The following is a 15037-nucleotide window of genomic DNA, read 5'->3' as shown; positions in this document are numbered from 1 at the left end:
TTCCATAACAACGCAACACTCACAGGAAAGTGATTTTTAGACAACGTTACAGAAATGGTAGCTTCCATACGTAGGAAATAATACAGATGACCATGATTAATATCTAGTTAATATATTTTTTTTACTTTTTCTATCTAAACCAAAACATTTACATCGACATTTGGCATAATGTTGAGGCATGCATGTACATTTGTTATAATAACGATCATGTTCTGAAACACCTTTTCTCGACGGTAATTGCAAAGCATTAACATGAAAAGGCAGCACTAATAAGGTATAAAAAGCACTAAATAATATGAATAAAGAGAGCAGAGTAGGCCTACAAGTCAACACTAAAAAGTAAACAAAAAAGTAAAAAGCCTCTGACACATTCAACGTGCTATCCATCTTGGTAATACATGAACTGGCTCATGATACATAATAAAAACAATTGAATCATTTGAAAGCATGCTCCCCGTGATCGCAGCCCCGTTTCAGTACATTTTCTGTCGGACAACAGTATCTTAATAACCCAGCTTCAAAACCTCATAACAGAGATACCGTATAAGGATAAATACTGGTCCCCAAACTCTCAGACAGACCGAGAGAGCAGGACTAGCAGCAGGCCCACCAGGACCAGCCGAACGCTGGGGTGGATGTGTCCGGCGTGGTCCAGGAGGCAGTCCTCATAGGGCTCCAGGCAGGCGGCGTAGGCCATGACGTGGGCAATGTAACTCTGCTCCTGGACCCCGTGGAGGAGGTGTGCCATGGGACCCTTGGCAAAGATGGCCACGTCCTCCGCACCATGGGTCTCTGAGTTTTTAGGGACGGCCGCTTGCTGGAGGTAGTCATTTCCAGCTGGGGAGGAGGAAGAGGAGAACGTAGAGGAAAATTAGTTCGACAGGACAGGACAGATATGGCCTCCTGGCTCCTGAAATACATGTTTTTTCAATTTCCGTAGCCATTTGGGATCTCTGTAATGTCTGCCTAAATGCTCATGCTCATTCATATGAACAATAGATAAACTGTTGATAAACACTGTAGAATCTCTGTTAACTTAGTTATACATAGCAATTATTTAAAATGTATACCTACTTTCAACCCACTATCCATACCAATAATTGATCCTAAGCATAAATTCACATTTTGTATATTCTGTACTTTATTTTTTTAATATATCTGACTATTTCTGTTTTGAATTTATATTATATTATAAATTATATTATTATTATTATTATTTTTTAATTATTAATATTATTATTATTTTACTAATTGTCTGTAGAGTAATGCACAAATCCCAACCATGACAAATTCCTCTTTTATGGTAAATGTGCTTTGCGGAAAACACTCCGCTTCTGATGTCTTGGGGCTCAACATTTATTTTGTTTTCTGTAGTCTCACACTATACCCCAGGGTGGCAGTGCTACCCAATTTTTATGCCACTTACATGCGACTGACTGGTTGACGTCAGGGCGAGTTCCATTGACAATCTGGTAGCCAGGACCATTTCCATAGACTGTGGTTGTATAGTGTTTGTTGTCCTTGCCTAGTTCACGGGAAAGTCCTAAATTTGCAAAAGAAAGAAAGAAAACAAAGACAGTCTGGAAAAAAGTGCTTAATTCAACTGATATTCGCTGCCATGTGTTGGGGTAGCCTGCTATACATATTCATAGATATGCATCTCAACCTATAACTGAGTTCCCCCTGTGTGCGTATCCTCCAAAGGCAAAGACGTGGGAGTGGTCGGCGGTGACCACGGTCAGGGTGTCCAGCTCGTTGGTCAGCTCTGCCGCCCTCTCGATCGCCCGGTCAAACTCCACCGCCTCATAGAGGGCCCGCTTGGCCATCGTTCCGTGGTGACCGTGGTCAATTCTCCCCCTTGAAATTCCAAAAGAAAGCCACCGACGAATGAGAACCTTACAATATGATACAAATTTGACATTTTAAAGTTGTTTTTATGGGTAATGGAAGGAACAAAACACTTTAAAAAGACATATTTTTAGATTTAAGACAAGCGTTTTCCTCATGATTCTCTTAAGTCCTTGGAAATGTGTCCGTGACCCCAAAATCAGTTGGTGTACACTAGGCATTAGATATGATGGGCTATTGCTGCGCTTTAATTTTTATTGTTTATTTCTTAACTGTGTTTGAAATGAGATGATATTGAAGTTGATTTCTGTCGAGAAAGAGAAAGGATCAGGATCTTGTATTTCTAAATGAAAATTTTCTTCAGCACAAAAAAAACAACAAACAAACATATTATTGAATCCAACGCTGTGACTCTGCAAATGATACAGATAGTTTTGGTGACTATTGTGATAAAGTGATAAAGAGGTCTCCTCGGTGACAAAATGTAAAGCTTCATATCAGGCCGGAGCCAGAGGAACAGGGTCCGTGCTACTCATCTTCCACAAAGAGGAAGTATCCTTTTGGGTTCTTGCGTAGAATCTTTATGGCCTTCTCCATCATTTCTGTGAGAGACGGGTCCATGGTGTCGTCCCGATCCAGCTCGTAGCGACAGTCTTTGGGCTCAAACAGACCTAAGAGCAAAGGGAAGAAGAACGATACTGCGTGAGAAGCTGAGTGTGTGCGTGTCGTAGAACAGGCGACGGCTGCGGAGACGGACTGGATTCAAATGAATATCTGCGCGATTCTTACCCATGAGGAAGTCCGTCTTTTGGGGGTTGACAGCATCAAATTCCGCCTTGTTCCACACATATACTGAATTCTGTGGACAACAAGTTAGGAGGATTACTGTGGTCAATTGGTCATTTCAGCACTTCAAATACCAGAACCTCCTCTCACTGAGGAAAAAATATTCGGGGAAAGACAAAAACAGATCTTTTTTAGATGAGAGATGAGATCAGCAATAACCAAATCTATTGAGCACCATTCTTACTTAGATTATTGTAATTGTTATGGTAATCGGGGGATTTCCAATTGAAGGTTTAGTGCCTTGCTCGGGAGCTCCTTGATGTTAATTGCTGGTATAGAGGGGAGCGCTCCTCACTCAACGCTCCTACTCAGATCTTCACACTGGCATACAAAAATGTAAAAGTAAATGATGAACATTGCATTACAAGTTAACCTTCAATAATAACCTGTAACCTTCAGTTGGGACCAAAGGTGCGTTAAAAGTGAACACACCAGCAACTTACCTTTTTGTTTTTGAGCCACTCAGCGGTGAGATCCACCCCATCATTTCGAACTCCATAGTAACTCGGGTACTCTGGGTCGGACTTGGTTTTAGGAAACATGTATTGACGTCCTCCGCCGAGAATAACCTGGACATGGGCAGGTCACGGTGGCCATTTTAGATTTTTTAAATTTTGTACTTTGTATACTTTCTAAATCCCTCCGGGGGGGAAATCAGTTCTCTGCATTTGACCCATCCTCGTATGTCACGCATCTAGGAGCAGTCGGCAGACCAACTCCAGATCTTGACCGATTGCTCAGGGGTATTCGCAGGAGTGTCTAACCCTGACGTGCCAACCAGAGCATCCGGAGGAAACCCACGAGAACATGGGGGGACATGCTCTACAGAGACACGCCGTATTCAAGGCAAGAACCTTCTTTTTGTGACGGCAACAATGCTACACCACTGAGCCACCATGCCCCCGAAAACTGCACATATACAAGGACTGTGTTTTTTTTATTCCTACAACTACTTTCAATGGTGTTTTTTTCAAACATTGGCATGACTATAAGTATAACAACCCACAACCATAGTCTTCCGACATTGTCTTACATTTATCTCTGTGTTGGTTATCAGCTGGAACGCAATGTCCCGGCACCCATTTTGAACAGCCTCAGGCGAGAGGTCAGAGTCAGCGTACCACCCTCGGTTGGCGGTGTGGGCGTAGGATGCACCGGGGGAGGCGTGCTGCACCCGGGCCGTGGTGACGATGCCCACGGATTTCCCTGTAGCAAATCAGACGACAGAGAATGCTCAAGCCGAAAGAACGATTGCTTGGATGACCGCCACGTTGTAAACCCGTAGAAATGACGGGTACCTGCCATCTTGGCGCGGTGGAGGATGGACTGGACCTCGTTGCCGGCGGTGGCGCTACATTTGTTCCTCGGGGTCGAGGCGGAGACGCCCAAGGTGCCGTAGTTGGCTTTGACGCCACACAAGTAAGCCGTGGCCGTGCCTGCGCTGTCTGGCGTCTGCTCGTCCACGTTGTACGTCTGCGGGGAACAGAAACACACAGTTTAACTAAACTGCAAGGCAGGAATAATCTCCCCTGGCCATGTTGGCAGTAGGTGCATGGCTGTGACTCGGCATTCAGGTCTGCTCTGGGAGTACTGATAAATGACAATTATTTTAACTTTGTTTTTCAATTTCTATATGAAGTCATACCTGGGGCGATATGGTATGGTATGATAGTGGAATCATTATCAACATATTGTTGCATCAATCTTGTAAAATAAACTGTAAAATCTGTACAATAAGCTGATTTTAATTATGAGTTCATTTCCAAATCACATGTGGTATTAAAAACGACTATAAATCTGTGTTGTTCCAAGTTAGGCACATGAAAAAGAAACAACCTTTTTTTTTTTTTTTTTTACAGTGTATTAATATTTCTGACAGACAACTCTTAGATTTACTTTAAAATGATCTTTATTTTTTTTTGCATCGTTTGAGTTTGGCCTCTGGGCTCTACTGCTCATTACTCCCGGTGAGGTGTACAGAAAACATAGGGATGCTTAGATAGCTGAAAATATTGGAGTGATGAGCTTGAATCCCGCCAATTGGATAGAAGAACAGAGCCCAACAGGTGGATGCAGGGGAGGTGGAGGGAGCTCAGAAGCAAGCAGGCAGCAAAGCAGGCCGGGCAAGAGAGATTGGCTACTAAAATAGGACCGCCCATATTAGGGCGTGGACGCATGTGGCGCTGTCCAGTTGTCTGACATAACTAGCTCTGCAAGCTACGCCTCATTTATATTCATTTTCATCCTGTGCGTAGAAGGTGTATCATAGTTCAGAGAGGAAGGACCAGGACCTTAGATAATGCCAGGTGAGGGAAGGTGTCCATGGCTAGGCTTGTCTCCTCTCCGTTCTTCCCGGCCATCTGACCCTTCAGGATCCGGGCGGCCGTCACCGTGGGTATTCCCATGCCTTCAACAAGGAGGAGGTGCACGTTAGATAGGGTTAACCTAGCACTACTAAGCGAAGGCAAGGCCACTGGACCTTGCGACCGCTCATGTGTGGCCACGATGCGAGGGGAGTTGATGAGAGGCCGCTGTATATAAGTCCTTGTTTCACTTCTTCATGATTGGCAAATACGAAACATGTCGGACTTTGCAGGAGTTTTCCTTTCTCCAATAGGAATTTTAAAGAAACCAAGCTCCAAGAAGCCGCCTTTGATTGTAAAGTTATTGTTAACTCTAATTTGTTGATTGGTTGTCTTTCATAAGTTTTTGGAAAGTTCAAATTTTGTCTGCAGGCTTTTGTTGTTCTGTACCAATAGTAGCTTTGTTCTATAAGCCATTGTATTGCGCTGAGGGCTAAAACGATGAATCAAACGATCAATTCATTGAGCAGCAGAACAGTGATTAAATTCAATATGCTGTTTATTTAATTATGCTTAACTATGTATTATGTAAAGAAAATAGATTATTGGCAATTTATAATTTCACCAAAATATGAATGGTCTTATACCATATTGTAAAAAGAAAATGAAAAGTTTTAGGGTTGGAAAAACTAAAGAATACCCCCCCCCCCCCCCAAGTCTTATCTTAACTTATGTTGAGATAAGAAGAACAGTAAAAACAACCTGTAAATACCACCCAGAGCCTCTTGCCTTTTCCCAGACTCACCGTCTCCCAGGAACAGGATGAGGTTTTTGGCTTTGTGGAGGTTGGGCTTGACCTCCAAGGCGGCCTGCAGCGCCTGCTTGGCCTTGTTGTTCCAGTAGACGGGGTGCAGCTCTTCCTCTGCGGAGAAGCCGTGGTCAGGCGGTGTCAGAGTTACCATCTCCCTGGTGTTCATTCCATCATGCATGGCTATATTTTGCCTATTTGATCTTGCAATTACATTGCAGGTGTCTTGTGAACCACTTTCCAGCATTGGGCTCAACGTTACTTTGTTCCGATACTTGGATTTTCTTCTTTAATGATTGAAAAAACCTTGAGAGATTTTCCAGAGTTTTATTACAATATTCAGTCCCGTATCCCAATTTTCGATGTCATAATATTGTCACAGTGCATTTGACAAATAAAACATTAAAATTCTGTTAAAAAAAACAACAACCTTTTTTCGATGGTTCTTTTATGTGATGGCTAGCTCTTTGATTTGTTTCTGAAATCTCACTTTTTAAACCTCTGGAAACTTAAGCATGATCACGCAGGAAGATCATTGATTCAAATTTATAGTTGAACAGTCTTTCTTTATATTGATTCATTGGAAATTTTTGGCGCTGATGGATATTTTTTATCGGATGGAGTCCCTTGAAACTAATTTAAAACCCTGATTTATGATTATCCCTCACATGAGCATGTTTCTGTCTTTTTTTAATCTGCTTTTATATTCTCTATTTTTCTATTATATTCTCTATTCTATTTTTATATCTTTATTCTATAATTTTTTTATATTTTCCATAAATTTTAATTTTTAATTTTTTCTATTCTCTATTCTTTTTTCATTACATTTAAAATTTTGTATTATTATTATTATTATATATATATTTTGATATAGCAGCCACAAGTATCAAGGTCTTACCAGGAATGATAGAAGAGGTCCAGTCCATGGAGATAAACAATATCAATCCAGTGAGAAGGAGGTGATGTGGATGAGCCATGGTGCCGGCTAGATGTAAGTTATTGACATCAGAATATTGTTCAATGTCAGGTAAGCTGGCGTTAAATTCAATATATAACCATGTCCTCGAGCAAAGGGCAAGTAGAGTAACCCTACACACCTTACCACACACCCACACACCCACACACACACACACACACACACACACACACACACACACACACAGTAGTTCAATGGTGCTTACAGAAAGAGTAACTACTTATACTGTATATATACTCAATGAAAATAAGTAATAGACAAGCTCAAGAAATTTACAGGATAGAATTTACAATGAAATGAACAGAATTTAAATATAAAATAAAGCAATGCGCAGTGTACTATGTATGAGGAGCTAAATGCACAGTATAAAACTTTGTACTCATTCATCTTCTTTAATCTTAACAGTATTACTAATGAGTCCATGATCGGTTGAACTGCATTCGGGAATCCTCATTTACAAACTCTACATTAGCCTGTGTAATAGCCCCTATAAAAATATACCTGGTCACTGATTAGCTCAGTGATATCTCAGTAATTTATGGTAACCTGTTATGATATATTGCAGCATTAAAACCTCTGACTGGTCGAGTGAAATTAGCCTGTGATTAGAAATTAACTTTGGATCAAAAACGTTTCTTGGTGTGATTAAGAAACAAACAAGGTGTACTAGGGGTCATTGCATGGTTGCCCACCTCGTGATAAATTTGTGTAGGTGTTCCAATGAGGAATACATGTGACATTATTAGATCGCAAGACAAATATAAATACATAAATACAAAAATATGTTTCGATCATGCTGTAAATTCAAATTTTTGTGTTTGTACATTGTTCTTGGTCAAGAGATGAACGACCTTTGAGGGCTCTGTCAAAGTGACTCAAAGTTGTTGTTTAATGTTTAATGTTAGTGTTTTGGACACTTGGGACTTTTAATGTGATAAAGACACATGCTGCATCAAAAATAATGTGCTGTGTCATGAATCTTTCTCTCTCTCTCTCTCTCTCTCTCTCTCTCTCTCTCTCTCTCTCACACACACTCACCACACGGTCGACGAGAAAGAGCGAGCTATCCATTTTCAGATTCTATGTGTTGGACAGCCAACAAACTGTTTTCCAGGATTGTGTTTTATTATTTCAGATTTTGTTGCAATGACCAATTGTAATCTAAAGACTGTATCACGTTCTTTGTTAATTTGTTTTGAAAATAATCATTATGTTATTTTAATGTCTTTATTTATTTTTAGATATATTTTTATCAATTATTTATTTTTTGTGTTTGCATTGTACTGCATGGGTTTGAAGCATGACACAAGATATATGTCTGGATGGTTTTTTTATTGTAATCATTTTGTACATAATTAACATTTTTAGAAACATAATATAAAAATACAATAATAATATTTGCTTACAAAATACATTCATGTAGGACCATTCAAACAGATTGCATGCCCAACAACATCAATCATAAGGAAAGCTATTTGGAACCTATGAGGTCAAAAGCGACGTTTTTCCTCCTCCACTCCAGAGGTATAGTATCTCTCAGCGAGCACTAGCTTCCATTCAAATCTCATTTAATGTGGTGCTACAACAACAAAAGAAACAAGTGTCTTTTGGTTGATAACTCCTTTTTACCCCAATTCTAACTGTGTTTCTGTCTAAATCCTCAATTTCACCGTCACAATATCGTCAGACAGTCTTTATACTTGGTCGCAAATTGTGCTTTCCATCAGGTTTATCAGAGTTTATTGACTCTTTTGCCCTTCCGCAAATCAGCTCTATCGCATACATGCGCACTAAAATCAAACCAAAAACAGGAAGTCGTGTCACTTCCGACTGGCAACTGTCACTTCCGACTAGCCATATGGTAGTGTAATTCAAGTTTTCCATTTTCTGAAAAAGGAGATTTACATTTGTTTGTTTTGCCTGGAGAGAAGTTGCATTAGCGTCAATTGGGGACCATGTCTCTATGACTTATGACTTTTCAACCACTTGGCGCAGCTGGCTGGCACCGAGTCTCATACCCAGAAGGTCAAAGATTAGCCCCTCCTGCGACAGGGAGTGGCTTCATCAATTGTCTCTTCCAATTGATCATTCATCAATACACCTTCTGATTTCTTGGAGCCTAAGTTGTGCCGTTTAAACAGTGAAAAATAAAATGGAAAATGTGAATTGTTGTTCAGTGCAAAGTGTCTCGGGCCTCTGAAATATCTCCTGTGTGGAAGCGACACGATGGCACAGTAAACTGTGACAATCAGTGATTCCTGTTTTACTTCACTGACCGTGACCCATGAGATAAGAATTAGTTGCAGTGGCTGATTGTAACAGGTGATTAGGTTTCATCACCCGAGAGTCCTTCTGAGTCATAAAGCCTCCTTATCTAATTCTACAGTACTTTATCAGCTCTGAGAAGAGGGCGCCCACTGACATCCCAATGCTCTTAAAATATTGAAAACATATGCTCCTAGTGCCACGGTAATGAGAGAGAGAGAGAGACAGAGAGAGAGACAGAGGAGAGTTCATATCGGCACTTTGGTTTTCTAAGATTGTGAGAATGCATGTGTGCATGCAAATGCCAGTTTACCGGTATGTGTCTTTGCTTTGTGTGTATTTGTTTTGACACCAGTTTCATTGCTTGTGTATGTGTGTGTGTGTGTGTGTGTGTGTGTATGTGTGTGTGTGTGTGTGTGTTCATTTGAGCAGCAGCCATTGGAGGCCGGACAGTCCCAGAAGCAGAGCCGAGAGAGCGTGCACGTGGGTGGCGGAGGCGTGCACGTGGGGCGGGCAGTCCCTGTAGGGCTCCAGGCAGGCAGCGTAGGCCATGACGTGGGCCACGTAGTTCTGCTCCTTCACCCCGTGGAACAGGTGCGCCATGGGGCCTTTAGCGTAGATGGCCACGTCCTCCCCACCGTGGGTCTCTGCGTCCAGGGGGACGGCGGCCTGCTGCATGTACTCCTCGTCGTCTGCAGGGGGGCGGCAGAGAGGGGTTTAGGGGTTCGTTTAAAGGTATTCGTCCAAAAATAAAAAGGAGATGTAGTTAAAAAATAAATAAATAATTATATTATATAATAATACATTTTACAAAGAGTTTAAAGCACACAATTAAATCAAGGACGGCTGAATCGCTCCCCATCTTTCGTTGCAGGCTGAAGACCTCTTCAGATTACACCTGGAACCTACTGCAGTCAGACAGTCTTCACACACCGATCAGCAAAACATTAAAACCACTGACAGGTGAAGTGAATAACATTGTTCATCTTGTTCCAATGGCACCTGTCAAGGGGTGGGATATATTAGCCGACAAGTGAACAGTCAGTTCTTAAAGCTGATGTTTTGGAAGAAGGAAAAATGGGCAAGCCTAAAGATCTGAGTGACAAGAGCCAAATAGTGTTGACTAGACGACTGGGTCAGAGCATCTCCAAAAGGACAGGTCTTGTGGGGTGTTCCCTGTATGCAGTGGTTAGTACCTATCAAAAGTGGTCCAAGGAAGGACAACCGGTGAACTGGTGACAGGGTCATGGGCTCATTGATGCACATGGGAAGCTAAGTCAAGCCCGTCTGGTCCGATCCCACAGAAGAGCTACTGTAGCAAAAATTGGTGAAAAAGTTGATACTGCTATACAGTAATAGAAAGGTGTCAAAACACACAGTGCATCTCAGCTTGCTGCGTATGGGCTGTGTAGCTGCAGACCAGTCACTGTGTCCATGTTGACCCCTGTCCACCTCTGAAAGCACCTACAATGGACACGTGAGCATCAGCACTGGACAATGGAGCAATGGAAGAAGGTGGCCTGGTCTGATGATTCACGTTTTCTTCTACACCATGTGGGTGGTCGGGGTTAGGGTCCGATCTGTTGGAGCATCTGTGGGATGTGCTGGAACAACAAGTCCAATCCATGAAGGCCCCACCTCACAACTTCCAGGACTTAAAGGATCTGCTGCTGACGTCTTGGTGCCAGATACCACAGGACACCTTCAGAGGTCTTGTGGAGTCCATGCCTCCATGGGTCAGAGCTGTTTTGGCAGCATGAGGGGGAGCTACACAATATCAGTGATTACACTAATTACACTGATCGGTGTAATGTATGTTCTTAGTCGCAAATTGTGCATTCCATCAGGTTTTTCAGGGTTTTATTTTTTGCCCTTTGCAAATCAGCTCTATTGCATACATCTGCACTAATGTAAGAGACTAGAAACGGGGAGTTGTTTCGCTTCTTTCTGGCAACCCGCTGCAGCCAACCTAACTTTTTGGATGTACTGTGGCAATTGAAAAAAAAGTTTTAAAACAAAATATTGCACATAGGACTATAATACAAGTTGTCAATTTTTGAAAAGTGGATTTAACTTTTTTAGATTTGGTCGGAGAGAAGCTACAGCAGATCGGTCTTCTAAGTCTCTGTTTAGCATGGTTGCGCTGTGCTGTAATTATAAATGATGGAAACTAACATTTTGCCAACCAACATTAGATGTAACTTGAAAAATAGCGATGCCATCCTCAAAACACCAGGGTTAATAAATTGGGTTGACAACATATCACCGTTTACTCCCTGGATTTGAGCTACGCTAATGCCAACCTAGAATGCCAACCTAGTATGCTAACCTAGAATGATGGTTGAAAATCGTTGTTTCTTTTGTCATTTTTGGGATTAATTTGGTCTTTCTAATGATCCAGTCGGTTGCATTGTACCACGAAAGAGCAAAATAATGTTTCTTAAACCAAACCTCCCCCCGGCAAGGAAGTCAACTATGTCTGGCTTCTCTCTCACACACACACACACACACACACACACACACACACACACACACACACACACACACACACACACACACACACACACACACACACACACACACACACACACACACACACACACACACACACACACACACATCCCACAACTAAAGCAAATGGCGCCAAACAAGAGTGGAAGGACGAGGGTCATCAGTGTCCAATGTTCCGTGGAGAAAAACAAAACCCAAAATGGACAATAAATCAACCTCCGCACATGGCGGCGCATGAGTGAAGTGGAATCGACTCATTGTCCTAAAAACCCCAAACGTCTGTATTTCACTCATGCTTCCACCCAGAAAAACATCATTTGTGAAGCGCAACGAGCTTACATCATGTAAATAAACAGGCATATCCCCACAAAGCGCACACATCTGAGAGGCATTAGCGGGTCCTCACAGTAATCCACCAGCGTGATGTTTGCCCTCGTCCCGTTGACGTGCACGTAGCCCGGCCCGTTGGCGTACAGGATGCTCGTGAACGGCATCTTGTCGTCGGCCTTCTTGGGTGCGAGACCTGAATAATCACAAACAAAAGGGACACCAAGATGTGTTTACAACGAGCGGACCTTCCATTCACATTCACATTCATACAGGGGTAGCATGGAGACAATGACCTTTGTATGATTGATTTCCTTGTTGTCCGTCCTACTCTATTTCCTTTTTGTTCTTCATCGATGCCGTTTGGCTTGGCCTTAAGTTATCCACTGAAAATGTGTGTTTTTGTTTTGTTGGTTTTACTCCTGACATAAAATAATTTGTTAAGGAATGATACTGAATCCAGTGAAAAGGGTCATAAACTATTACTACTACTGCTTAATACTATTATTTGAATATTGCTTGGAGTAATCCAAGACAGATAATCCAATGATTCAAAACTATTTAGTATTATATTTTATTACCTTTATTTAAATTTGTCATTCAAATTGGATTTTAAAATTGTACTGAAACAACGCACCCAGATCTGCGATCCCTTCCTACATCAAAGGGCCCACATCATAATGAGAGAAGACCCCATCTGAGTAACTCCATCCACGGCTGGAAAATAACAAGCACTGCTGGGAAGTGCTCTGTTGGCTTACAGACCAGCACAAATCTTTTTAAAGAGAGGAGGAAGTAACACAAACCGTTTGTGAAGAAACAGCAGATGGTGGAAATGTAATTATTTGAAAAATAATTCTGCTGTGTTGTATTGTAGATGTATTTATTTGATTGTATTTTCTGACCTTTACATAAAACAAAAAAATCCCTGTGTGTGGCGTCGCTGTGCGGTGACGCATGAAAGACAGAACAAACTTTTAAATTTGCCCTTGTAGATCTAATATAAGTGAAGATTCAGCAGCTAGATTCTTGATGCTAGATGCTTATTTCTCACCTCCCACATCAGAAACTGATTTTGGTGGACTGATAAGGTGAAATCAGTGAAAGTTTACTGGCTATATACAACGGAACCCGAAAGTGAAGCTCAAACACCATTGGCTCACACAACCCAGAATTTGTGGTGAAACCCTTTTGGCTCACAGAAGTCGGGACCTCAGCAGGGGGCCTCCACCCACTTAAACAGAACAACAGGAACACGGTGGATTAAGAGGCAGGTTAGAATGGCTAGAATGCATAATCTGAGTGGTATTTTTATCGAAACAATATTTCAAAAACCTTGATTTGGGAACCTTAGAGACCTGCAGTATATTAATCTTCCATGAATACAGTCCTCTGATACAGGCAGATGATGCATCTCCCTCACATGAGTGAGGTCTCTTCGTCAATGTAGATAAACATCCTGGGTCGTACCAAAGATGGGGTTTCCTCGGGGGGTGTTCCCGCCGAAGGTGAAGACGTGGGAATGGTCCGCTGTCACCACGGTGAGCGTGTCGGACTCCCTAGTGAGCCGTGAGGCGCGGTGCACGGCCTGGTCGAACATCACAGCCTCCGTCAGCGCCAGCTTGGCAATGCCGTCATGGTGACCGTGATCAATCCTCCCCCGTAAAAAAAAAAAAGGAGACAGTGAGCATATATTTGACAGGAATCCAGAGAGTAAAACCAGATGTGGACACTTCCATGAGGGTCATTATGCACAAGGAAATGTACAGTAAAAGGTTCGCTTCGTGTGTGGCATAATTTTGCACTCACAGTTTGAGCATAAAGTAGATATATTTTGACGTATTTAATTTGGTTCACTATGTCCCTGTGCTACAGTAAGGCAACGCCTTAAACAAAGAGGTTACATTTGGCATGGTCTGTGGGTTTTCTAAGCAACATTGTCTCCAAATAACTTATTTTACATCTCTTCCAACTGTGAGCATACAACTGTCAGTCTTTTTCCTTCCAACCCCACTGAAACTCATCTTCCACAAACAGGAAAAAGCCCTTTGGGTTCTTGCTGAGGATCTGAATGGCCTTCTCTGTCATCTCCACAATGGAAGGGTCACGCGTACTGTTCCGGAAAACCTCAAACCTCATGTCCTTTGGCTCAAACAGACCTAGAAGGGGAAGGAAAAAGAGGAGAGAGAGGGAGAGAGAGAGAGAGAGAGAGAGAGAGAGAGAGAGATTTATAGGCAAGAAAGACGGCCTTGGAAAGCCTTAAGTGACATTGAGCGGTGAATATGATCGGATGTGACGTTATTGGCTTTTAGAGAAAACCGTCCAATCCAAGTGAACATGGAAATACAAAGCAGATGACAGCATCATGGTCACGTGTGAATTATTCAACTTTGTATTAAATGCATTTTGCTTGTTTCCTTTGCTGTTATTGTTACTATTTGATGGCCTTATTCCAATGTAAAGTACTGTTAGTTGCATGTCATGTATGAAAGACGCTACACAAATAAAGGTTATTATTATTAGTAAAGGGGTCCAGCCCACGTGTTATTGTAAGAGGAAAAATTCTCTAAATTTGAAGCCTGAAACCATCGGGAAAACAAACTTCGGCATAACACACGAACAGGTTTTTTTTTTGTTTGAACCGCGCTGTCACAAAGACCTCTTAATTGAAGTTTCATCCAACTCGATCCACATAGGGAGCAGCGAAGATCCGACCAAAAATTTTACGATTTTTACACAGACGAGCCAGTCCGAAAAATGTCCAACCCAGGTAAAACTATCTGGAAGACGTACTTTGGCGCAAGCTGGAAAAAAACGGTTAATCCAAATTGATCCACATACAGAGCAGATATTAGTGAAAAAACGGTATTTCTGGTTAACTGACACGTCACAGGTCTCATTCGAAATTGAACGAGATGATATTTACAGTGAAACGCTTTATCACGTCATCATATTATTCACAATAAATGTACAGATTCGGAGTGAGAATATTCAGTTGGACCGTGTCCAGCGTGCAGAGTTGAATCGCTCTGTAGTCTTTAGAAGTTACCAAACCATCGATTTACAGTGGGGCAAAAAAGTATTTAGTCAGCCACCAATTGTGCAAGTTCTCCCACTGAAAAAGATGAGAGAGTCCTGTAATTTTCATCATAG

The 15037-nt window shown here is 41.9% G+C and overlaps 1 protein-coding gene across 1 annotated transcript in view; it reads right to left on the bottom strand.

Moving 5' to 3' along the window:
• Positions 1–571: 571 nt before the first annotated feature.
• LOC307227826 (uncharacterized protein) overlaps positions 572–15037 on the bottom strand; it is a gene marked incomplete at its 3' end in the record, with an annotated part of 29376 nt that continues 14910 nt past the window's right edge. The window contains exons 8-22 of the mRNA XM_079997270.1: positions 13899–14043; positions 13355–13539; positions 11964–12080; positions 9493–9738; positions 6704–6790; positions 5803–5919; positions 4986–5101; positions 3993–4167; positions 3728–3900; positions 3138–3263; positions 2638–2707; positions 2381–2519; positions 1667–1857; positions 1427–1543; positions 572–837 (exon numbers count right to left, since the gene is read on the bottom strand). Of these exons, the coding sequence (XP_079853396.1) occupies positions 572–837; positions 1427–1543; positions 1667–1857; positions 2381–2519; positions 2638–2707; positions 3138–3263; positions 3728–3900; positions 3993–4167; positions 4986–5101; positions 5803–5919; positions 6704–6790; positions 9493–9738; positions 11964–12080; positions 13355–13539; positions 13899–14043 (2270 nt within the window). The remainder of the gene's footprint in view (positions 838–1426; positions 1544–1666; positions 1858–2380; positions 2520–2637; positions 2708–3137; positions 3264–3727; positions 3901–3992; positions 4168–4985; positions 5102–5802; positions 5920–6703; positions 6791–9492; positions 9739–11963; positions 12081–13354; positions 13540–13898; positions 14044–15037) is intronic.

The sequence above is a fragment of the Zeus faber genome (assembly GCF_960531495.2).
Source record: "Zeus faber genome assembly, chromosome: 1".
NCBI lineage: Eukaryota > Metazoa > Chordata > Actinopteri > Zeiformes > Zeidae > Zeus > Zeus faber.
This window is presented reverse-complemented; position numbering and strand designations above follow the sequence as displayed.